General features: G+C 44.0%; 1 protein-coding gene across 1 annotated transcript in view; it reads right to left on the bottom strand.

Moving 5' to 3' along the window:
* The window catches only part of NSUN2 (NOP2/Sun RNA methyltransferase 2), a 39,072-nt gene extending 18,194 nt beyond the window's left edge, over positions 1-20,878 (bottom strand). Inside the window, exons 1-11 of the mRNA XM_060278063.2 lie at positions 20,677-20,878; positions 19,573-19,733; positions 14,671-14,775; positions 12,908-13,013; positions 12,501-12,572; positions 10,548-10,632; positions 7,853-8,045; positions 6,109-6,183; positions 3,787-3,917; positions 2,005-2,078; positions 222-352 (exon numbers count right to left, since the gene is read on the bottom strand). Of these exons, the coding sequence (XP_060134046.2) occupies positions 222-352; positions 2,005-2,078; positions 3,787-3,917; positions 6,109-6,183; positions 7,853-8,045; positions 10,548-10,632; positions 12,501-12,572; positions 12,908-13,013; positions 14,671-14,775; positions 19,573-19,733; positions 20,677-20,739 (1,196 nt within the window). The 5' untranslated portion in view covers positions 20,740-20,878. The remainder of the gene's footprint in view (positions 1-221; positions 353-2,004; positions 2,079-3,786; positions 3,918-6,108; positions 6,184-7,852; positions 8,046-10,547; positions 10,633-12,500; positions 12,573-12,907; positions 13,014-14,670; positions 14,776-19,572; positions 19,734-20,676) is intronic.
* Between the last annotated feature and the right edge of the window lie 5,167 nt (positions 20,879-26,045).

The raw sequence follows: 26,045 nt of genomic DNA, 5'->3' as shown, positions 1-26,045 counted from the left end.
ACATTTCCTCTTTACAATCAACTAGGAACTGCAAGAGCAGGCATCCCCAAACTTCGGCCCTCCAGATGTTTTGGACTACAATTCCCATCATCCCTGACCACTGGTCCTGTTAGCTAGGGATCATGGGAGTTGTAGGCTGAAACATCTGGAGGGCCGCAGTTTGGGGATGCCTGTGCAAGAGTATGCTGAGCGTGGAAACAATCAGCTGCAAGAATACCCACCAGCGCTCCAAATGTAACTCTTTAAGTTTTTCTTCATCTTTTAAGGGGAACATGGTGGGCCGGATCTGGGTTTGCCTGTTGGAAGGCACTTCACTCCAGTCTTCAAACCACTGGCCATCTTTTGTCATTACCTAGGTGGGAAAAAGTTCCAATTAACAATGAGGGCGGCCTTAAATTTGCCAATGACAAGTCAGCAGATTACAAGAGGAGACTGTTAAATAGCAATTTCAGATTTTATTAATATTTTAAAACTTAGCACACTAGGTGAAATAGATGAATCTGCTAGAAAGCTGGAGGATGTGGTTTTATACCCCCTGCCCCAGGGTGAAAGCCTGCTACTGGGGATAGATTCTGCCCCCTCCGAGAAACAGTCACAGGGAAGTGCTTGTATGAATGTTTTATCTAGGGAGTGAATTGTAGTATTGTAATATTGTTGTCTGCTTGTATGTTAGCAGTTGGGTCTCATGAAGTCAACATGCAAAATGGGTTGTTGATCAAGGATGTAACACTTGTAGAATGTGGACAACAATATGATTTGAGGGTATACCAGAATAGTAAGTTTGAGTATATTCATTAGTTTGTGTGTTTGATGTGCGTTCATCATGTAAATGTGTGCTTGAGTGGAACTGAATGGTACCGGTATTTCTTCTTAGCTATTGTGTTTATTGCTATATTGGGGGCAGTGGATTTAACTGGTTTGTAATGGTATGACTGATTCATGGAAGAGCGAGCACATTTTCTTTTGTCTTGTTGTTCATCATGCTATTTTAAAAGGTGGAATTTATACTTGCTAGTTGATTTTCATTTGCAATATTTTACTTCCTGATGTTTACAATATGTTCAAAAGATAATCTGTTTATTTGTTTACTATGAACATACTTTGCATTTTTGTAGCTGATTTTTATTTGTAATATTCATTTTCATGCCAAAAATGTGTGCACCAAAGGTCGGTACAAGAAAGCAGAAGTGAATCCCCTCACAAGGACACAGATAGAAGGAGGGATTCTGAGGTGCTGTCCAATGCTCATTGGCTTGATGCTTAATGCAATATATGAATATGTAATATCTGATAAACCTATAAAACCCCTGGACACCCATTGATCAGGGTCCAGACTTTCTGAGGTTATTCACTGGACCTTTATTGCTCAGCAATAAACCTTACTCTCAATTTCTCTTAAACTTATGTTTGTCAATTATTCTCAAGCTAAGGTTTCCAGGTACTTGCTTCAATAAAAATGGTAAGAGCTTTCTCCTGACAGGGAAGTTGGAGTTGAGTAATGAACTGCTACGGAACAGTAGTGCTCTTTTGCTTCAGCATATGTTCATTTCCTACTCATCATAGGATTAGGAGAAGACAAGGCCAAGAATCTGTGCCAGGAGACAGAGGACATATATCTTTAGGGCCCCTATTCTTTCAGACAGAGAGAAGTTTATTGAAACCCTGGAGAGCTTCGCATAGGTCTGATTTAGGGAAAGAAGAAATAGTTCCATGATTGATGACATTCTTTGCACATAAAAAGATCCAAGCACCTGACACCTCTAATTAAAAAGCATCTCAAGTACAGTATGACTGGGAAATACCTCTATTTCAGATCTTGAAAAGCTACTGCTAGTCAGGGTAGATAATGGTCAAATGGTCTGATCCAGCGCAAGGCAGTTTCATATACCCATAAACACATGACTACTCATTTGATTTTAGAACTAACAGAATGAATACTTTTCTCTATTAAAGTTTGGTTGAGATTCAATTACAGTACACATTTCTATTAAAAAAAATATATACCTTCCACTGTGTGACCCCAGGCATCCTTTTCAGACCAGGCAATTCAGAAGAGACATCAGCAAGTTCTAAGGCACCTTTGAACAAATAGGTTTACTGTAAATAAGAGATAGCTAGGAAAGTTACGCTGTGCCAACTCTGAGAAACTATCCAAAGCCAAGAAAAACAACATGTTTTGAAGTGACACAATTCTTTATATGATCTGCAAACCAGCAGCGTAGCTAGCCGCCTGGCTGCCCGGGGCGGCAAACGCGAAGGCACCCCGCCGGGGGGGGGGGCAGGGTATCCGCCGCACATCACGACGCATGCGTCACGGCACACAACACACACAGCAGGCGTGCGCCACGGCGCCACAGCAAACCCCCCGAGCAAACCGCGGAATAAGGCAGTCTCGCTTGCGTTGGGGCTTCTCCTCCATGGTGGCGGCCACGTCGCACGGCAGTGGCCATTGGAGGTGGTCAGCCCCGCCCAGCCTGCTGCCCCCCGCCCAGCCTGCTGCCCGGAGCGGTGCGCCTCCCCACCCCCATTACCACACCACTGCTGCAAACAATGAAGGTTGGGAATTGCATTTCTCTAACTCTGCCCACTTTATCTCCACAGGACTGCTGTAAGAAGCATCACCTATTCATTTCAGCCAATGAATGAAGCATAAGAGAGAGAGCATGGGGGTACATGGAGACAAACACAACAATTATAACCAGTCTACTCTGAAGTAAGCCTTATTAAATTCAATGGGGCATACTCCCATGTGAGTGGGATTAGGATTGTACCCAAGTGAGTCATAGGCCTGTGCACCAGATTTGGCTGAGGCCCGAACCAAGCTGACTCAGAGGAACCCAGATGTGATCAACCCCCAGATTCCCCTGAGTCGCGTGTCCTGGAGCAATACAGGACCGTCAGGGGGTGAAGCATCCAGCAAGAAAGAGGCAGGCATGAGCAGGAAGGAGGACACTGTGTAAAAAGGTATTGAGTGGGAGGGACCATTCAGGTTCACAAGCAGAAGAACCTTAAAAGGGGTGTCAGAGTTGCATGTGAGAACTGCAGGTTTGCATTCAAACTGCACACTTCATTAGACTCCACTTCATGAAGTACAGGATCCTGATCAAGGGAAGTAATAGTACCATTCCATTGTGCCTTGGCCAGACCACACCTGGAGTAATGTGTCCAGTTCTGGGCGCCACAATTTAAGGAGGATATGGATAAGCTGGAAGGTGTGCAGATGATCAAGGGTCTGGAAACCTGGCCTTATGAGGAATGGTTGAGGGAGTTGGGTATGTTCAGCCTGGAAAACAGCAGACTGAGAGGAGATATGACAGCTATCTTCAAATATCTAAAGGACTGTCACATGGAGCAAGCTCTTCTTCTCCAGCTTCAGAGGTTACGACCTGAACCAATGGATTCCAGTTACAAGAAAGGAGATTCCAACTAAACATGAGGAAAAACTTTCAGACGATAAGAGCTGTTCCAACCGTGGCACAGACTCCCTGGAAAAATGGTGGACTCTCCTTCCTTGGAAGTTTTTAAGCAGAGGTTGGGTGGCCATCTGTCAGGGTTGCTTTAGTTGAGATTCCTGCATTGCAGGGAGTTGGACTAGATAATCCTCAGGGTCAATTCCAACTCTACACTGGCCACATACTCCCTGCCTTCTTGGGTAGTGGGGATAGTCAACTACCAGATGCCTCCTTCAACCCAAATTGAGTATAGTTTATACAAATCGAGCATGGTTTAACACTTGATTCCACTTTTATTGTCTGTTCTCACTATACAACCAGGAGATACACGCACCTTCACTTTTTTCCAGCAGAGAGGCAATGACAGCTTCATTTTCAACAGGATTCAATGAGCAGGTAGAGTACACCATCCTACCTCCTTCTGCCAGCTGCTCAACTCCACGGGTTGCAATCCTTAACTGCAATCTGTAAATTCACGAACAGGTTAGTATCTCATCATCCTTTCCCAAGAGTTGGTCATGAGATTTCAAGTTGACTTTGACACTGCTTTCAACATGTTTTGTCACACTGTCAAATGTTTTGTCAACATGTTTTGTCACACTGAAAGAGCTCAATTGTTCCTACCCATTCAACAAGTCACGTCAATTGCTGTATCATATACAAAGTCGTTTATATGTATGTAGAATACACCATTTATTAAGTCTTTTGAGTGTATGGAATAAGGAATCAACTAAGATGCAACCAAAGGATGTCATACACTGTGTGTAGAAAAATTAAGGAGGCAAACTGAACTGGTGCTGGTGTGGTGCTTAGGGTTGGATATTTGACAGTCAAAAACGGTTTGCCCAAATAGCCAGTTAACTAATGGTAAAGTGTTTCTAAAAACATTAACACTGTGAAAGCAAAAGTAACAACCTACATGTCTGATCTGTATCCTAAAAAGAAAATCAAAATTACAGCTCTTATTGTGAAACAATGGCAGAGTTTTTAAAACTGTTAATTATTTAGCTTTATTACCTTTTTTTTACTGTTCCCTTCAACTAACTGACCTTTCAGCTAATGTCTTTTATTGCTGAGTGAGGATTTGAGCCTGGGTCTCCTTGACCACAGCATGACAGTATACCTATTATTATTTACTCTGCATTTGTTTAGTCATTAAGATGCCACAAGACATGTTGTTTTTTCCTGCAAAAGGGAACATGGTCAATCCTCCTCAATGCTGGCATTCTTGGAATACAGTCATACCTCGGTTTAAGTACGCCTCGGTTTGAGTATTTTCAGTTTAAGTACTCTGCGGACCTGTCTGGAACGGATTAATCCACTTTCCATTACTTTCAATGGGAAAGTTCGCTTCAGGTTAAGTACGCTTCAGGTTAAGTACGGACTTCCGGAACCAATTACACTCATACCTCGAGTTAAGTACGCTTCAGGTTGAGTACTCTGCGGACCCGTCTGGAACAGATTAATCCCCTTTCCATTACTTTCAATGGGAAAGTTTGCTTCAGGTTAAGTACACTTCAGTTTAAGTACTCCATGGACCGTGTGGAACAGATTAATCCCCTTTCCATTCCTTTCAATGGGAAAGTTCACTTCAGGTTAAGTACGCTTCAGGTTAAGTACAGACTTCCGGAACCAATTGTGTTTGTAAACCGAGGTACCACTGTATCTGATTAGTCAATAGAGAAGTATTGACCAATCCCTTACCCACAAGCTATTCTTGGAAATGTACTGAAGACACTGAACTATCATCTGAAATGTAATGCAAAGGTACAAATGTGCTAATCCAGATAAACAACAAAGGAGCAGATTGCAAGACCATTACTCTCTACAATCTTTTTTTATAACTGGTATGGACATACATAAGTCAGTATGTTATATTCTAAAATGTATGATCAACCATGGAATAATTAATGCCTTGTTGGCCAAAGCTGCCTTCTTACTGTGAAGGGTTTGGTTGGGAAAGCAGCAGAGAGAATATAAATGGGGGAATGTACGACTATGAATCTGGAATGTGTCCAGATTAAAGCATGTGAAGTATTATCAATGGTGCAGTATTTGTTAATGAGAGTTTATATTGTTCTCACATCTGTTATTCTTTTCTCCATTTTGCAACATTTAAAAAATCAATTGTCAAATATTGAAAACAAAGTTGAAGGGAAGAAAAACTTGCTTTTATATATTTTAGTGGTATTCAACCAATTTTTACCCAGAGTAGACCTACTGAAATTGACAGGCATGGCTAAGTTAGGTCTACTCTGAGGAAAACTTAGTTGAATACTACCTCTGAGTTTATACACTTATCTTACTCATTCACAGCAAAATATTCTGAATTATTTAGTCACTGGCCTCTGTTTTGGACACCATAGTTATTACATCATCATGATAAAACCCTTACTAATTAAGGGCCCTGACATCTAGGCATTTCATGCAAAAAGTTTGCTCCTGTGCCCCACTAGGCATAAAATCTACTGTATATGCTTGTGATGTGTGTGAACCAATTTTTAACTTTACAGTAAACTAGCTTGAAATACCTTGAAGGGTGGGGAGATTAAAATACAAGGAAATACATTTTGTGAAAATGTGAAGTTATTACTTGTAATCTTATTCCACTGAAGTTCAAAAAGGATGTGATATTAGAAATAAAATGGTTTCTTACCCATGTAGATGCAAGCTGTTTTGAGTAGTCCACTTTTTCCATACATCAATGTTTTTTCTCATGGTACCATCTCCACTGCAAGAGGAGATGAATTCCAATGAAACCAGTAAGCTACATTCTGAGTCAGTAACACACCTTGTGTGTTTTGAAAATCAGAAATAATTGCATCATTGACTATTATTATTTATTAATCGCTTTCTAAAACACTGTCTCAAGGCAATTATATAAACAGTGAAAAACAGAAAAACAACTAAAACTAAACCAAAACTAATCTAAATCAGTAACAAGTGGATGGTCGTGGTAAAGAGAATTTATCCACCGAGGAAAGCGTATTGGAGCAAAAATGTCTTCAGTTGTTTCTGGAAAGTGCAGATAGTAGGTACTGATGGTATTTTGACAGGAATGCTATTCCAACAAAATAGAGGCACACTAAAAGCTCTGCTCTGAGCTACTATAGAGGAGGCTTCTGAAAGCTTTGGAACTTGCTGGAGAAACTGTCCCGCAGATGGCAGCTGTCTACTGGGTATAGAAGGGTTCAAACAGTCTCTTAAATAACCTGATATTGAGCTGTTTAGGGATGCATATATTAATACGAGCACCTTGAACTCGGCCTGGTAGCAGATTGGCTGTCAGTACAAACCCCGCAATCAGGGTGTTATATGCTGGTAGCAATTTGCCCCCCAAGAAGCCTAGTCACCATATCCAGTAGCAGCTGGAGCCTTTGCACCATCCCAATAGTAGCCCCATATAGACTGTCTTATTGCAGTAATCCAGCCATGAGGTTACCAATGCATGGGAAATTGTGGTCAGGCTGTAATTTCTCCTGAAAAACAAGTTGTGAAACTGATTATATCGGGGTCAGCAACCTTTTTCAGCCATAGGCCGGTCCACCGTCCCTCAGACCATGTGGGGGGTCGGATTATATTGGGGGGGGGGGGAAAGAACGAATTCCTATGCCCCACAAATAACCCAGAGACGCATTTTAAATGAAAGCAGACATTCTACTAATGTAAAAATACCAGGCAAGCCCCACAAATAACCCAGAGATGCATTTTAAATAAAAGGACACATTCTACTCATGTAAAAACATGCTGATTCCCAGACCATCTGCGGGCCAGATTGAGAAGGCGATTGGGCAGCATCCGGCCCATGGGCCTTAGGTTGCCTAACCCTGGATTATATCAACCACTAGGTTCTATCAGCACCAGAAAATCAACAGGCTAGATTTGGCAAAAAGTGAAGCACACTTTTGTAGTCTATTCTTTCAGTTACTCCTTTCCCCGTTTGTTTGTTTGTTTGTTTGTTTTTAAGCACAGCTGTTGTTAGTAAGACTGTGGTTCAGTTTTTGAGATCTCTGCTATTTCAAAGCAGATGCATACTTCAAAGAAAACTGAACAGGATGCAAAAGACAAACATGACACTGAGAAAAGGCTATTGTGCACAACTAAAAATAATAATTAAGGCTGAGAAAATTTTACTATGCTTTAATTTTAGAAACTTATGAATTATTTTGTATTCCACACTTCTTCCAATGAGCGCAAAGTGGCGTGCATGAGCACTTTTGCTTCCCACATTTAGAAGCAATCCTGGGATATAATAATTTGCCCAAGGTTACCCACAGAGCAAGAGATTTGAACTCCAGTCTCTCAGATGCAAATCCTCTCTCCCTATACAAAACATCACACCTGGTTATCTTGATGTGATGTAAAGGGCATACTAGTATTAAAAAGTCAGAAGCACATACCTGCAAGGGACATCACATAATATCCTATCATAAAAGAGGATCTCCTTCTTTCCATTAGTGGTGATCTGTAAATTAGGGATGCTGGAAGCATCATGATTTACAACCATGATACAAGGGCTGTTTAACCTCTTTGCTTGATGAACCAGTAAATAGCAACGCTTGTTGTCCACATCATTTGCAATTACAAATCCCTCTAAAGAAAAAAAAAATGAACTCTTTAGGTTAAAGGTGGAATTCTGGAGGGGGCAAACAAATGAATTTTTCTGCAGTATATTAGACAAGGTGCTCAAAAGAATATTAAGAAAATGTTATAAGCAAAAGCATAATTTATGAGAATTTTTTTTAGAATAATCATCAATATAAAGTACGAGGGAGGGGGTGTCAATTGACATTAACATTTTATAGGACATTGTCTGGTCTTTTTTTTAATTAGTTTTCCAATACAAACAGCCAATTAACATATAATCATATTCCAATGAAAAACACTAAACTAAAAAAGAAAAGAAAAAAGAGCCAAATTGTAGTCCAAATTATTAATTATTAATTTTTTCTGGGCTTCCCATAGTCTGGACCTCCTGAAGAGCATTCTCATGTCTCATTCCTGCTTCTTCTTGTTGTTCTCCTATTTTCCACATTCCAATTTTACCATTTTAAAATTCTCCATTCCTGGCTGTGCGATTCTCAATCATGTCAAAAGTCATATATCCTTATATCCATTAAGTACCGCTTTATTTGTAAGATTGTATTTTTCCAACTGTCTGTTTACCAGCGCAGCCCCTCCTGACCTCATTCCACTTCCTATCCAGGCTGTTGCCCAAGTCCTCATTTAAAATTTAATGAGACAGCAACTCCCATGTTGTTAAGTTGTTAAGTTACTCCCATCCGGTCTGTTGTCCAAGTATGTCGATTGATGAAAGGCATACTGTTTGCATCTTGTACTATAAAGAAACTGTATTCCACAGATATAAATCATTTGACGATCGATCAGCTTTTGGAGACAACACATTCCCCTCTCCTGGGCCCTAGGAGCTGCTAGACATCCATTTAGCCTTCTCTCTCACACTTAATGAAGAAACTCTGCAAACAGCTGCTCTGCATGTTATCCCAATTTATTGTCTCAAATCACTACAAAGTCAGCCAACAAGCATCTCCAGTTCCTTCGAAACAGGGAACTCGCATTTTTCTGTGCTGTGTCATTAACAAGCGCCATCTTGTTTCTTCTTTTCTTTATCAAGTCTTTCAAGCCAAATAAAGCTGCACAGTTGAATACCCAATTATAAATAGAAGTCCATATGTACGCCTCAAAATAAATTAGATTTCTTAATGAGGCTTGGCAGAAAAACCAATTGTAAGTATTGTGGAGAAAAAAGACCGTACAATACCTCCTTGATCCAAACACCATGACTCGAATCTCTTCGAAGTCCGGGCCTTGAAGTCCTAGCCAGAGACTGTACAAATCTGCAGGTTTTTTCTGTCTTCTTCGGTCCAGACTATGTCTGTTTATTCTCCAAATCTGATTATTTCATCAAACAGATATTCCCGGCTATGAGAGTGACTTCATAGAGTGCCAGCTGTTTCGTGCTCTGGGACCCAGTGTCCTGCCTCTTGCACGATGCAAGCTGGCAACCTCGGACAATCTGCGGGTCTACGAGACAGTCCTCCCCCACCCTGGGGAGTCTGCCAAGGCTAATTACCCCCATATCAGCCCTGGATTACTGGCACGGCTGGGGTCCGATTGTATGGGAGTCAGCCATTTCTCACCGCTGGAAACAGGAAGCTCAGGACATTGTATGATCTAATAACCACATGATGCGATAGTTAAGTTACGTTTTGAGCATTATTTGAAGTTATATAAAAAGAGAAGTGTTGTAGATTTGTTTTTAAGTGGCTTTAATAAAACAAGAAAAGCATTCTAAGAAATGATCAGTTATGAAACCACTTAGTAGCTTTGCCTACAAAAATAAACTGATGAAGTCAGGGTAATGAGGAAGGAACTTTGTCGTGAGAGATATAAGAAAAAAGAACAGGAAAGGTGTCTGAAACACTGGTGGCACTAAAGATACAGGAAGAGAATATGAAGACTGATAGATGACAAAAACAGGATGGATCTGGGAAAGCAGAGGGACAGGAAAAGGCCAACACAAAATGACCAGACACGAGAAAGGGGATGAAACGCAACTAATATAAAAGAAGTGGAAGCCCATTTTTAATCCAGGTAAAGAAACACAACAGGGAACGGGTGCTTCTTGGGTGATGGCTTAAAGGTTCCAGTGTGGCCAAGTAGCAGAAATAATACACAAATACATATACCTCAATATTAAGAAAATGTGTGACAAAGGGGTGATTGCACTGAGGAAGGTGAAATAGTGGAATCCACAGGTAAGATCCAACTGCTAACAGCAACCATATTGAGGTTCCAGAAGCAGGTCCCTATTCTATGCAGGGCCTATACTGTTTGGCACCATGTGGCTTTAAGCCCTCTCCCCTTCATGAATCTTTTTGGCAAACCTTCAAAAACATTACTTGAAGGTCCGCCTCTTTCTTGGGTTGAATTGCATCTTATGTGTGAGAAAACTGGGCACTAATGGCCATAATCCAATGCTAACCCTGAAAGGTACAGCCTTGACTGAAATGAATTTTGTTTCTCAACAAAAAATGGGGCAAGTATCTCTATATAACACTCCATCTCACTTACCTGGAAAAGGAACATTCATGTCTGCGTGCAGCATTTCAATAAGCTGGGCAGTTTTGGACCCTGGTGCAGCACACAGATCTAGAATCTACCAAGAGGAAAACAATACACAAATAAAAGAGCTCATTAATATATGTACAAAAAATTAAATTACATATAGGCATCTCCCCACTAATGCACGTTCAACTCGTGTGCAACCACATATATGCAAAGCATTGGGAATCAGTTAAATAAATCAATTTAAACTGCAAAAATGGCACAAAAAGAGTGTTGAAGCAGCTAGCAATCCCAGGAGCCTTTGCAACTGCAATCCCAGAAGGCTTTGGATCGGCTTTTGAGGCATGTGGAGAGTTGGGAGTTTGAGAAAGGAGGCTTGGAGCGAGCGACTGTGGTGGAGTTTGGTGGATTTAGGCTTTTTAGATAGTGTTCCTCAATATACGCGATTTTGCGTATACATACAGTACCTGGGAAAGTAACTCTCACAGCTGTATTATCTGCTTAGAAGTAGTTACTTCAGTAAAGGGCAAAGTCTACAGAATTCTTCATTTCAGTAAGATGATTCTAAGCCCTCCACAATACAGTCATACCTCGACATCCGAACGACTCGACTTCCAAAGGTTTCGACTTCCGAAATAAAATAAAATCCGCAGTTGGATCATAGCTAGGGATGAAGCCTTCGATCTAGCACAATCTAAAGTGGCAAACTCTCCACGTGGCTTCCCCACGTGAAGGCAGTTAGATCTCTGGCCCACTATCTGAGCGAATTGACAAACCCCACATTAAGAAGGACCTTCACACTAGCTCGATTCCACGTCATTCCTACAGCATTCTTACATGGCGTTTTTTCCAACACACCATTGAACCTTCGACTTTGCCCATGCAATGAGAGAAAGATTGAGGACTATATACACTTTTTCTTTTACTGTCCTTTATATGCCTCAGTAAGATCCAGGCTTCTCTCTTTAATCCCGACGACCATCGCACGGGACATCGACCGCATGAAGTACTTATTGGTGGACGCCAACCCCTTGGTTTCACGCGATGTGGCCATCTACATTTTACAGGCCCTGAAACTCAGGGCCACCTTTTCGGCTAACTTGCCCAGCCCTAGTCCTATGTAAATTCCTGTTATACTCACAGTCGACACACCTTTGTCTTTTACCTTTGTCTTTTACCTTACCTTACCAGCCGCACTCAGCTGGATTTTATATTTAATGTTATATTTAATGTTATAGTTGTATTTGTTGTATTCTATGTTGTTGTGCGACAGTTGCCTGTTTGATCTTTTATATGTGCTATGGCTATATGGCTAATGCAATAAACTTTTGATTGATTGACTTACAAAGTTGACAAACCCGGAAGTCTTTCGCCTGCGCAGAAGCGGCGCGCGCAGTCGGCACATGCGCAGAAGCACGAAATCGCACTTCACGCATGCGAAGAACGGGCGCTTCGACAACTGAAGACTTCGACTTACGAAGACGGCCGCGGAACGGATCGTCTTCCTAAGTCGAGGTACCACTGTACTACAAACATTCCAGTTAAAACTGGGAGATCTAATTAAGATCAGTCCGTAGCAATTGAATAGAAGTACATCAATGAAGAATGCATTAATTCAAGTATGTGTTGAAATACCTTTCCAGCTAACTTCACAATCCTTTTTATTCTGAATGTATGTAATTGAGAAAGAATGAAGCGATACTGTAAAAGGATAAAATGATTAAGCCACTCGTGCAACTGGCCACTGCCCTAATGCGCAACTGAGTGACCAACCTTTTAAGCAACAGAAATGTGTCTTATTGATACCCTGAAGCCAGGCTTCAGCAAAGCCACTCCCCAGGGTGAATTTGTAATATACTGCAAATTTATAATAATAAAAAAAGAGTACCGTATATCAGATGTACTGTGTCAGGCTACTTTTAACAAGACTTCAAGATCCAATAGCAATGCAAGGCCTACCTTGTGATGAGACTGGACATTAAGTAGCAGGGGAGGAATCATACTGACAGCTTCTTGACGACTAATGTTCCCCTAGAACAATAAAATAAAAATTTGTAATCAGTGGCAACTCCAATTTTAGGTTTGGAATATTCTAGATGCAGAAAATGTATATATGAAACCCTAATGCAAGTTTTATTGCTCTAATCCTTTCTGATTTTGTTCCTAACAAACTATTAATGGGAGAATTTCATTAACACATTGTCAGAAGACACTTTCATGTGCACCTTACTTTTCACTTTGACACAGCAATCTCTAGTTCCCTAAGGGACATGTCAATGGCAAGACAGGGAGTAACAATTCTTTGATGCAAAAGATCACAGTAAGACACAAAATGAATTAAAACAACAACTTAGGAACATACTTACACATTCTGTTTCACTAACAAGAAAATGATGGAATTTTTCTAGTTGTGGGGATTTTCGCAGGACCTTTCTGCTTAGGTTTGTGTGCCATGCCAACTCTTCTGGATACCTAATGAAATACAGTTTTCGTAAGAACTATCACCAGGATATTTGAAATGGAAAAATGGAGCATGCCATTCCATCTTATCATTCATATATGCAGAAAATGTGTTTTGTTAATGCCCACCTTTCTCCGAAACCACTTGCCCGATTGTGATCAAATTTGGCCACAGCATCACATGCGAATGGCACAGTGTCCCTATCAACTTAGATTGGACAGATGGCACACCTATGGCACACCTGATTTTGTGTCAAAATACATTGTGACCTCCATTGGACATCAAAGGAATGGGCGGAATAGTAGCATACTCCCACGAGATCCAGGCAGTCCGTCGAGATCCCGACCGACAAAATTTGGATGTTGGCCGGGAAGGTTTGCTCCTGTGGAGTGAACCAGAGTTCTCCACCATCCCAACTTGGATCCCAAGAAGCCCATCTGCAAATGAAGGGCTCCTCTTGTACATAGAACAGACTCCAATTCACCAGACGTTCACACTGTTAGAAGCGGAGAGGCTATTTTTACCCATTCCCCCTGCAGTCACTTCTCAATGGTATTCCACACATGTATTTATGGGTCCATTTAGAATAATCTTTAAAAAGATCACACTGCAACTAATAAGTTGAGAATACCACATAGCAGGAAAAAATGGCTAATATTCCTTTAAAGTCAGTGTAGACAATTACCGTATATACTGGCGTATTAGACGGCTTTTGAACCCAGGAATTTTTTTTCAAAAGTTGGGGGCCCGTCTTATACGCCGGGTCCAAGAATCTGCAGTCACCGCATACGGTGGGGGGAGCTCAAAAACGGCCGCATCCCCACTGTATGCAGTGACCATATGAACGCAAAGAAGCGCGCTCGGGAGGGGGCTGCTCCCCGCCAGGGAGAATGGCTCCCTCATGGCTTTGTGACCTGGATCAGCGCAGAGATACAGTTTTGTGTATTTCATTGGTGTCAAGCTGCTGTCTCTTCTCTTTTTGTCAGCGCAAAGCAAAGGGATCTCTCCGTCTCTCTCTCTCTCCGCTCTCTCTTTCACTGCTGCTCAGCGTCTTTCGCTGGCTGTGTGAGCCTCCGATGTCTCTGCCCCTCTATCGCTATCCTCTCTATGGTTTCTTTTCCCCCCTTTTGCTCGATGTCTCTGCCTCCCTCTCCCTCTCCCTGGCTTCTATTCCCCTTTTGCTCACTGAGCCAGCCTCGTTGTCTCTCTCTCTGCTCTCTCTTTCACTGCTGCTCAGCGTCTTTCGCTGGCTGTGTGAGCCTCCGATGTCTCTGCCCCTCTATCGCTATCCTCTCTATGGTTTCTTTCCCCCCCCTTTTGCTCGATGTCTCTGCCTCCCTCTCCCTCTCCCTCTCCCTCCTTTTGATCGATGTCTCTGCTTCTCTATCTCTCCTCTCTCTGGCTTCTTTCCCCCTCTCAATAACTAAGCAAGCAAACAAACAAACAAACCACCATTTCCCCGGCTGCAGACTTGAGTGCTGGAGAAGACAGCCTCCCCTCCCCTCCCCGCCAAAAAAGGGCTGGAGTACATCCCAAATTCTATATTTTAACTTGAAAAGTAAGGGGTCGTCTTATACGCCCAGTCGCCTTATACGCCAGCATATACGGTACACAGCAAAGGCAGGAACATGCTAAATATGTTGATGGCTATCCTACAGGTAGTCTTACCAGCTTAATGGCTGAGGCATTTCAATTTTCTGACCGTCTACCACCTGGTTTTCTAATTCCTTGAAATATTTATTCTTCAAACAATGGAGAATTTCTTTAGCATGGCTACAAAATGAAAAACAACATTAAAACAGTAGAATAAGAAACCAGTAAAACTTATTATTTCACTGTAACTACTTTAAAAAATCTCAATAAATACCTAATTCTAACTACAGTACTACCATAAAGGTAAAGGGACCCCTGACCATTAGGTCCATTGTGACCGACTCTGGGGTTGCGGCGCTCATCTCGCATTATTGGCCGAGGGAGCCGGCATACAGCTTCCAGGTCATGTGGCCAGCATGACAAAGCCGCTTCTGGCAAACCAGAGCAGCACATGGAAATGCCGTTTACCTTCCCGCTGTAGTGCTACCTATTTATCTACTTGCACTTTGACGTGCTTTCGAACTGCTAGGTTGGCAGGCGCTGGGACCGAGCAACGGGAGCTCACCCCGTCACAATACTACCATAGTTACAGGATTTTTGGAACGGACTCATTTTCTTGAAAAGTACATTTTACATGACTGGAGGCTGTTCGAAATTTAATCAGTATGTCAGTTTACTACAAGGTACCAACCGCTACCGGGCCGCGGGTGGCGCTGTGGGTTAAACCACAGAGCCTAGGGCTTGCTGATTGGAAGGTCGGCAGTTCGAATCCCCGCGACGGGGTGAGCTCCCGTTGCTTGGTCCCAGGTCCTGCCAACCAAGCAGTTCGTAGGTGCAAGTAGATAAATAAGAACCGCTCTGGCGGGAAGGTAAATGGTGTTTCTGTGTGCTGCTCTGGTTCACCAGAAGCGGCTGTCATGCTGGCCACATGACCTGGAAGCTGTATGCCAGCTCCTTCGGCCAATAACACGAGATGAGCGCCGCAACCCCAGAGTCGGTCATGACTGGACCTAATGGTCAGGGGTCCCTGTACCTTTACCTTACCAACTGCTACCACAAGGCTTTCTCCATATTGCCACAGAAGTCTTGAGTCTCTTTTACAGCCAGAATAGAGAAAACCAAATACAGTAGTAACTAATTAATTGTCCTCTCCATGAAGTAGTTATAATATGGATTCAAGTTGCTTCTGTGCCAACGTTTATAAGAATCAAGATGAATAATAGTACTTTATAAAATATTTTATAAGCTGTTTAACTCTTATTAGGGGGGGGAGAATAGATACGTGTTACTGTTAGGTCTGTTAGGAAAGTGGGCTCTATACAACACCCCCCCAACCCTGCCAAGCTGAGAACCTATTAGATCTTTCCCACCCCTCAGGTGAGATAAAAGGAAAAGTGGCATGAATCTTTTATCAGAGGTTGAATTGCGCCTTGCATGTCAGTATTTGTCCAAGTTTGCCTGGGTCTCAGGATACAGACATGTCAGTGCTGCTAAGGATGTACAATTGAATTAAGGAAATACTTGTAGAATTTGAAGAAAGAGTGTGCCAGAATATTAAATTTGGATCTAATATTAAATCATTATAATCTTTGTGTTCCATGCAAGTTGTGTTGATCATATACAAGTGTGCTTGAGTGGAATTGAATGGTGTGCATTTTTAACTGTTGCTAGATTAAGCTGTGCTTATTGCAATACAGGGGGGGGGCTGGAAATTTAATTGGGTCAATTTGTTTAATGGTATGATTGGGAAAAATGAGCTGGTTTTCTTTTGCCTTGTTGTCCATCATGTTATTGTATGTTTAAAAGGTGGAATTCATACTTTTTAGTTGATATTCATTTCTAATGTTTAACCCTGATGTGGCATATGGTTGTCCAGAGAGGGCCTGGGCTGGATTAATTCAGCCTCTGTTCTGGGACTGCTTGTGCGAGCTCTTCAATGAACAAGCCTGCCATGTTAAGCAACACACATTTTTTAGCATAGCCTGCCCACACCCTGGATAATACAAGTTACACAGGTATAGTTTGCCATTACTTCAGAAAACTGCTTGGTGAAGCAAGTTCTGCAGATTTCTGAAGTACAGAGACCTACAAAATATTTGCTTTTGCCAAGCACCAACAGTACAGGGATATAAAGTCTATGGCTTTTGAGATGTAGGGGTTCAACTCCCTTTGCTCCCAGCCAGCACAGCATAAGACCAAGAATTATGAGCTTTGTAGTCCAACGTGGACTTTATCCCTGTGATAACGCAACAAAGAAATTAACTGCATACACCACAGGGCTCTTGTGTTCCATTTCCATCAGCCAACTGCAACTTTGTAGAACCATTGTAGAAAATAAATGGTTTTGTGTTTAATTTCATAAGAAGCTTCAATGGTGAAGGAACCAGGAACACAGTCCTCCCTTACTACAGGGCTTCCTTCTTTATTAAGAAAGCTTCTGTCAGTTGCATTCTCCACTTCAAAGCTTTCAAACTTATATACATGCTTATTGGAGGGGAGCACGTTTCCTCTCAAAGGGGAAATTGGATTCCCCCTGCCCCTCCCACCTCCCCCATACACAAAAGGAGTACTGGCTAAGAGACAAGCAGAGCAATCCCAGCTCCTAATCTACTGCGCTGAGGTCTGGACGGAACAGACTCTGCCGAACTTTCCTGATGGAGACGGCACACCGGGGGGAACACTCTCATGTGAAACCCAAAACAGGAGGTGGAAGCTTCAGATAGCAGCATCCCCACCAGTCGAAAGCCCAGAAATTGGGTCTCTCGGGGATGGGGCATTCTGCTGTCGCATGATGGCAGCAGGCCCAATCAAATAAATAAATAAATAAATAAATAAAATTTTATTGTCACTGTACCACTTGTTTACAGTGAGATTAAATGAGCCCCACATCCCACCCCCCCACAATCTCTCTGTCCTTGTTACACCAACCCCGAATGTCAGCTGCAATGTTGCTGTATTTCATACAGCAGCCTCACGGCCCATGTGTAAAAACTGTTCTTTAACCTGTTGGTGTGGCTTATGCTTCTATATCTCCTGCTCGGGGGCAGGAGATTTAAAAGGTGCTGGCCAGGGTGCAAGTAATCCCTGAGAATGTTCCACACTCTTCTGAGGCGATGGTCTCCCGCGATAACATCTAGTGGACTCAGAGGACAGCCCACGATATGGTGTGCTGTCTTCACCACCCTCCGTAGGGACTCTCTGTCCATGGCTGTCAAACCAGCATACCACACCGTAATGCAGTATGAGAGAACACTTTCTATCGTGGACCGATAGAAGTAAATCATCAGTTGCTGTCCAACCTTGTTCTTTCGCAAGAGCCTATGGAAATGAAGTCTCTGTTGGGCCTTCCTAACCACCTGGGCTGTGTTGACCTTCCAAGTTAGGTCTTCACTAAGATGGACTCCCAGATATTTAAAGGAAGAGACTCTCTCCACAGTCCCCCCTGATATACAATGGAGCTAGCTCCCCTCTCTTCCTCTGAAAGTCCACACCACCATCTCCTTTGTCTTGCCAATGTTTAGGTGCAGATTGTTCTCTGAGCACCATGTGGATACCTTTTGAGTATACTGTACAACAAATATACAATGGACTTAGCACGCATCCCTGTGGAGTGCCAGTGCTGATCTTCAGGGAGGTGGATGTAACAGGTCCAATCCTCACTCTTTGTGTCAGATCTCTCAGAAAGTCTTTAATCCAATCACAGATGTTAGAAGAAAGGTCCAGGTCCCTTAACTTTCCGATGAGAATGTCCTGAAGGATGGTATTGAAAGCTGAGCTATGATCAATAAACAACATTCTGACATAATTCCCTGATCTCTCCAGATGACTCGCTGCAAGGTGAAAAGCTGTAGCAATGCCAATCTGTTGACCTATTTCTCCTGTAGCAATGGCAATCTGTTGACCTATTTCTCCTGTAGGCGAACTGGTGTTTATCAAGGTCCAGTGGAAAAAATGTTCTAAGATGTTGAAGGACCAATCTCTCGAAGCATTTCATCACTACACATATTAATGCAATGGGTCTATAGACGTTAATGCAATCCGGGACTCTTCACTGCACCAGCCTCATGGCATAAATGCCAGGGCTGTGAATGCAATGCTAGCTGTTCTGCTGCAACAAGTGCCGCTCCCTGTCCTCCTCATGAAGGATTTAGACTGCAGTGTGAACTATGGAATTCAGAAAGTCCCTGTTTTGAAATATTGACAATGAACTCACTATGTTTTTCCAACTAACGTGCTGAGACACAGATTTACTAAGGGCCAAGTCTCTTCAATGTGTGCTTGCGAAATGAAATCAACTGAATCTTTACACCATGTTATGTTTATCTGCCCTATGTACAGTTCGGCTTGTGCTAGTATATTAAATTCCATAATCCAGCCATTGGCTGACAATCCAGTTGACATTCAGCTAGCTTGGGTTCTTCAAGAAGTGGACCCTTATATTACTCTACAGGTTGCTAAATTCCTAACAGCCGTCCTCTCGTACAAGAGATGGAATGGAATGTTAGCTTATTATTGATAGTCATAAGAATTTTTTTAAAATGACATCAGATATTGATTTTAGTTAGGCTCCTAAATTTTTAATCTTAATCTTAAACCTTCAAGATATGTTTTTTGAATTGTTAATATTTGTCCTTGTGAGCTGTGAATTGTGTTATATTATCTGTGGTTTGTATGAGTCTGCGCTTTTTATTTGATTTGTTGTGTTGTGTTGTGTTTTATGATGGGCGTACAGCCGAATAAACATCTTTGGAACTCACTATGAGTTCCTCACTAGGTTAGGAACTCTCTCACCTTGACTCCTCCCCTTCACTTTAGAATATGGGGATAATAGCTGCAGGGCCTACTCTACAAGCAGGCTGCTTTCATCACTTTTAAGATCACTGCATAGAATTTATGCACATGTAACCAAATTTTAGAAAATATGTACAATTTTGACCCACCCCATTCTATATGCACCAGCAACCAAGTTTTGCTCACCTCTTGTACCCTGTGATGCGGAGTGTGGCAGGCAGTGGCTCCCGCAGGGCTGCCATGAAGCTCTCCCACTCCCCAGGAGGCACGATGCCCTGCTTGCCATAGTAGAGCTCGAAAAGCTCGTTCTCCTTCACAATCTCTGGGTAGCAGGTTTCAAGCCAGCCCTGAAAGTGAGTGGGTGTGAAAAGTTAGCAAGAGGAGGAAAGAGTGAGCAAATCCCTTATTCTGTGTCTTCAGAACTGCAGGTGCGGACAAACGCCAACAGAGTACGTGAATGGGCTTTGTGGTTTTATTGTGCACTGTGAACTACCCTGAGTTCTTTGGATGAAGGGTAGTACTGTATACAAATTTAATAAATAACAGCAGTAATAGTAATACTGTAATAATAGAACTCCCTGCACACAAAAAATCTAGCACATTAAGGAAGCCAGCCCTTCTTTACCCACCCAACATGCGCTAACTCCTTCCGTTTCCAATAAGTACCCTTCCTTCTTCGTGAGCCTCCTCTATGTAAGGCAACATGAAAATCAAGAATGGGATTTCTTTGTGGTGGCTCCCTATTTGTGGGATGTTCTCCCCAGGGAGGTTCGCCTGGCATCTTCATTATATATATTTTAGCATGGCATCCTCTTCAACCAGGTCTTCGGCTGATTAATATTCTACACTTTTTTAATGTGTCTGTGGGAAGGGAGGGTTATTGTTTTGCTGTTTTACTTAACTAGTAAGTTTTTGACTTTGTATTTCATTCTGTGAACTGCCCTGAGATCTTATGCCAAACAAATGAATAATTTGATTTAATAAATAAATAAGCCCCATGCCCATCCCGTTTTGCAAGAAGGCATTCTGTCACATGAACCCTACCCCCCCCCACCCAACCCGGCGGCAAAAGGCATGTGTAGGAGACACGTGTACAAGGAGCAACGTGTAGAGAGAGACACGGGCACAATGAGACAAGTGTAGAGCGAGGCACGTGTAGAGCGAGACACGCGTGGAACGAGACTCGTGTAGAGCGAGACACGCGTGGAACGAGACTCGTGTAGAGCGAGACACGCGTGGAACGAGACACGTGTAGAGCGAGGCCTCAGCCAGGCCCAGGCCCTGACTCACCCCAGGCCCCTTCTCTCGGGTATTCGGCTGCGGCTGCCGCCTATGGCGCTGCCTGCGGCCCATCGCGCCCACACGACGCAAGGCCTCGACCCGAAGCAGGCCCCAACGGACGCAGCCGAGCCCAATGGCCGCAGCGCTGACGACGAGCCTCCCTCAGCCGCGGACGCCACGCTGCTTTGGGGAGACGTGACTCTGGGCGCATGCGCAGAAAAAGGGGGGGAAAGGGAGGGGGAAAGAGGACATAATATTTTAAACTCACACGACCCCCGTTTAGTTTCCGGGTTCATTTACCAGCTTTCTGCTTGCGCATGCGCGTGCGAGATCCCTGCGACTGGAACGAGAGCCGAGCGAAAGAGAAACGCGGCTGTTTGAGCGCAGCGCTACTGCTTGGGTTGCTGCGGAGCGTCCAATATTGCAAGCAGTACATCGCGTATCACCAACCAACAGGGCGGCGGAGAGCTCATAGCATTCTTTCCTAGCCCAGAGGTGCATTTTTTTAAAAAAATCATTAAAAGTTGTTGCAAAGCGTTTGCAATTGCGTGACCTGGGCATTCGGAGACCAACCAGAACTAGCTGGAAGTGAAATGTGGCTTTCAATCGTCTTTCTCTCATAAACAGAATGATGCAGAAGACTAGCTGACAGATACACAAAGAGAGCAGGCAGAGGGATTAAATGAGGTCTGTTTCCAGAAATAAAAACTGAAGCACTGGCAAAAAAAATTTTAAAAAAAAGTTTTAAAAACTAAATAAATATGAATTATAGAGTACGAAAAACCCATTCCTCTTTAATGGTGTTGCAAGGCCAGATGAAAGAGCCTATTGATGTCACCTACTTACAAACCAATGCCCTTGATGTTGTTGTTTAGTCGTGTCCGACACTTTGTGACCCCATGGACCAGAGCATGCCAGGCACTCCTGTCTTCCACTGCCTCCCGCAGTTTGGTCAAACTCATGTTCGTAGCTTCGAGAACACTGTCCAACCATCTCGTCGTCCCCTTCTCCTAGTGCCCTCAACCTTTCCCAATATCGGTCTTTTCCAGCGAGTCTTCTCATGAGGTGGCCAAAGTATTGGAGCCTCAGCTTCACGATCTGTCCTTCCACTGAGCACTCAGGGCTGATCTCTTTCAGAATGGATAGGTTTGATCTTCTTGCAGTCCATGGGACTCTCAAGAGACTCCTCCAGCACCATAATTCAAAAGCATCAATTCTTCAGCAATCAATGCCCTTGATAAGATGCTGCTAAAGGCTGGAATGGCCTGGGATGAGCCAGAACAGCTGCTATTTAAATGATCCCCCCCTCCATGTGTTAGAGACACTTGAAATCCATATTTTTAGAATGCAAACCACTCCAGTATTATAATTTATTTACCACTTAAAACCCATAACTCTTCTGAAACAGAATATGGTTTGATTTCAGCCTTGTGCAGTCCTAGCATGTTTGAAACTAATTAGTGCATGAAGGAATTAAGGAGTAATTGTCCTGCAGCCTTAGTCTAGACTCTATGCCACTTCTACTCAGTTTGGGAGGAAACAGATTGCCAAATCTTTGTTATCTCACTCTTCATGTGGATTTCAGTACTGTTTAAAGCAGGCATCCCCAAACTTTGGCCCTCCAGATGTTTTGGACTACAATTCCCATCTTCCCCGGTCACTGGTCCTGTTAGCTAGGGATCATGGGAGTTGTAGGCCCAAACATCTGGAAGGCTGCAGTTTGGGGGATGCCTGGCTTAAAGGAACTCTGAGCTGCTCACTCCAGGCAGCCGCATGGTTTTAACCAGCCGCTCATTTCAGAGTAGAACGGAGACTTGCCAAACTTGTGATTTATCTCTGTGTTAGGGAAGTGGAATAATAATAATAATAATAATTTATTATTTATACCCCGCCCATCTGTCCGGGTTCCCCCAGCCACTCTGGGCGGCTTCCAACAAAACAGAAATTCTAAAATACAGAAATCCATCAAACATTAAAAGCTTCCCTAAACAGGGCTGCCTTGAGATGCCTTCTAAAGGTCTGGTAATTGTTGTTCTCTTTGACCTCTAGTGGGAGGGCATTCCACAGGGTGGGTGCCACTACCGAGAAGGCCCTCTGCCTGGTTCCCTGTAACTTGGCTTCTCATAGTGAGGGAACCGCCAGAAGGCCCTCGGAGCTGGACCTCAGTGTCCGGGCAGAACGATGGGGGTGGAGACGCTCCTTCAGGTATACCGGACCGAGGCCGTTTAGGGCTTTAAAGGTCAACACCAACACTTTGAATTGTGCTCGGAAACGTACTGGGAGCCAATGTAGGTCTTTCAGGACCGGAGTTATGTGGTCTCGGCGGCCGCTCCCAGTCACCAGTCTAGCTGCCGCAGTCTGGATTAGTTGTAGTTTCCGGGTCACCTTCAAAGGTAGCCCCACATAGAGCGCATTGCAGTAGTCCAAGCGAGAGATAACTAGAGCATGCACCACTCTGGAGAGACAGTCAGTGGGCAGGTAGGGACTCAGCCTGCGTACCAGATGGAGCTGATAGACAGCTGCCTTGGGCACAGAGTTGACCTGTGCCTCCATGGACAGCTGTGAGTCTAAAATGACTCCCAGGCTGCGCACCTGGTCTTTCAGGGGCACAGTTACCCCATTCAGGACCAGGGAGTCCTCCACACCCGCTCGCCTCCTGTCCCCCACAAACAGTACTTCTGTCTTGTCAGGATTCAATCTCAATCTGTTAGCCGCCATCCATCCTCCAACTGCCTCCAAGCACTCACACAGGACCTTCACCGCCTTCACTGGTTCTGATTTAAAAGAGAGGTAGAGCTGGGTATCATCAGCATACTGATGGACACCCAGCCCAAACCCCCTGATGATCTCTCCCAGCGGCTGCATATAGATGTTAAAAAGCATGGGGGAGAGGACAGAACCCTGAGGCACCCCACAAGTGAGAGCCCAGGGGTCTGAACACTCATCCCCCACCACCACTTTCTGAACACGGCCCAGGAGGAAGGAGCGGAACCACTGCATGACAGTGCCCCCAGCTCCCAAGCCCTCTAGACGGTCCAGAAGGATGTTATGGTCGATGGTGTCAAAAGCCGCAGAGAGATCCAGCAGAACAAGGAAACAGCTCTTACCTTTGTCCCTAGCCCGCCAGAGATCATCGACCAGTGCGACCAAGGCAGTTTCAGTCCCATGATGAGGCCTGAATCCTGACTGGAAGGGATCCAAATGGTCCGCTTCTTCCAGGCGTACCTGGAGTTGTTCAGCAACCACTCGCTCAATCACCTTGCCCAAGAATGGAAGATTTGAGACTGGGCGATAGTTGGCCATATTGGCCGGATCTAAAGATGGTTTTTTAAGAAGCGGTTTAATAACCGCCTCTTTCAGCGGGTCTGGGAAGGCTCCCTCATGGAGAGAAGCATTTACCAACCTGCGAAGCCCATCGCCCAGCCCTTCCCGGCTAGCTTTTATAAGCCAGGATGGGCAAGGATCAAGGAGACAGGTGGTTGGTTTCACTCGTCCAAGCAGCCTGTCCACATCCTCGGAGGTAACAGATTGAAATTGATCCCACAAAACTTGACTAGACAGGACTCTAGCAGTCCCCCACCCCGGCCCTGCTCCCACGGTGCAGTCTACCTCTTCCTGAATCTGAGCGACTTTATCTGCAAAAAACTTTGCAAAATCATTGCAGGAGATCATGTGGCCCATACTGGGCCCGGATGGAGCAGGTGGTTCCGCTAAATTGCGAACCACCTGGAAGAGTCTCCTGCTGCTGTTTTCTGCAGATGCGATGGAGACGGTGAAGAAGGTCCTCTTCGCCGTCGCCATTGCCACTTGGTAGGCTCGAAGTTGAGCTCTAGCCCATGTCCGGTCTGATTCAAAATGAGTTTTCCGCCACCGGCGCTCTAGCCGTCTCAACGACTGTTTCATCTCCCTCAGCGCCGGGGAAAACCACGGGGCTGTCCGGGCTCCATGCAATCTGAGAGGGCGCTTCGGAGCCAGACAGTCAATAGCGCTGGTTAACTCCGCATTCCAGCGGGCCACCAGGGAATCAGCTGAAAGGCCATCAACATGGGATAAAACATCCCCTACCACTCTCTGGAAGCCAATTGGATCCATTAAGTAGCGGGGACGGACCATCCGAATCCGTCCCACCTCCCTGCAGAGGGGAAGGGTTGCGGAGAAGTCCAGTTGCACCAGAAAGTGATCTGACCATGGCACTTCTTTTGTTTCGCTTTTACTTAATGTCAGATCACCGACATCCATAGAGGTAAACACCAAGTCCAAGGCATGTCCGCGGCTATGAGTTGGGCCAGACTTATTCAGGGACAGCCCCATGGTGGCCATGCTTTCCACGAAGTCCCGAGCGGCTCCTTGTAAGGTCGTGTCGGCATGGATGTTAAAATCCCCTAAGACAACCAAGCTAGGTGTCTCCAGGAGCACATCCGACATGACCTGAAGCAGCTCGGGCAGGGAATCCTTGGTGCAGCGGGGAGGTCGGTACACCAAAAGGAATCCTGTACTGCCCCTATTGCCCAACTTCCAGAACATGCACTCAGAAAACTCAGTCTTACCAATAGGACGCCTGGTGCAAACTAATGACTTCCTAAAAATCACTGCAACCCCCCCCCTCCCCGCCCAGATGGCCTGGGTTGCTGTGCATAAGAGAAACCTGGTGGGCAAGCAGCGCCAAGAACGGGCCCATCGGCTTCATCCAACCAGGTCTCTGTCACACATGCCAGGTCAAATCCTCCATCCACAATCAGGTCGTGAATGGCAGTGGTCTTATTCATCATCGACCTGGCATTGCACAGCAGCACCTTCAGGTCATGTGGGTATCCCTTGCTGATTCCAATATCCGTCCGGTCAGGACCAGACCCGGAGGCAGGGATAGTCCTCAAACAACGACTAAGTCTGCCTCCTCGGTAATGACATGGTCTGGTCTTAGCGTAACTCCTCCTCCTACCCGTGACCACTGAGATCGGTTGTCCCAGTGCATCACCCCCTGTGGAATCTGCCCCAGCCATTTTGCTTGCTGGGACCCCCTCCCGGGCAGCCCTGATCCCTCCCCTTAAAAACAAAATAAAACCTCTGTAAAAAACAGCAAAGAACAGAACAAAAGAAAAACACAAAAAACACAATAAAACAATAAAACCAAAAACAATAAAAATTACAAATACACTAAAATTTAACAGATTCCCACACCCAACTAAAAATCCCTCCCTAAAACCTATATAAATCAAAAAATACAATAAAACAATACAAAGACAGAAAATTACAAACTAAAATTGACCCCTCCCCTTAAAATCAAATTTAAAACCAATACAGAAAACAAACTAATACAATAAAACAATACAAACAAAGACAGGAAATTACAAACTAAAATTAACCCCTCCCCTTAAAAT

Source organism: Zootoca vivipara, chromosome 8 (assembly GCF_965207765.1).
Source record: "Zootoca vivipara chromosome 8, rZooViv2.hap1.1, whole genome shotgun sequence".
NCBI lineage: Eukaryota > Metazoa > Chordata > Lepidosauria > Squamata > Lacertidae > Zootoca > Zootoca vivipara.
This window is presented reverse-complemented; position numbering and strand designations above follow the sequence as displayed.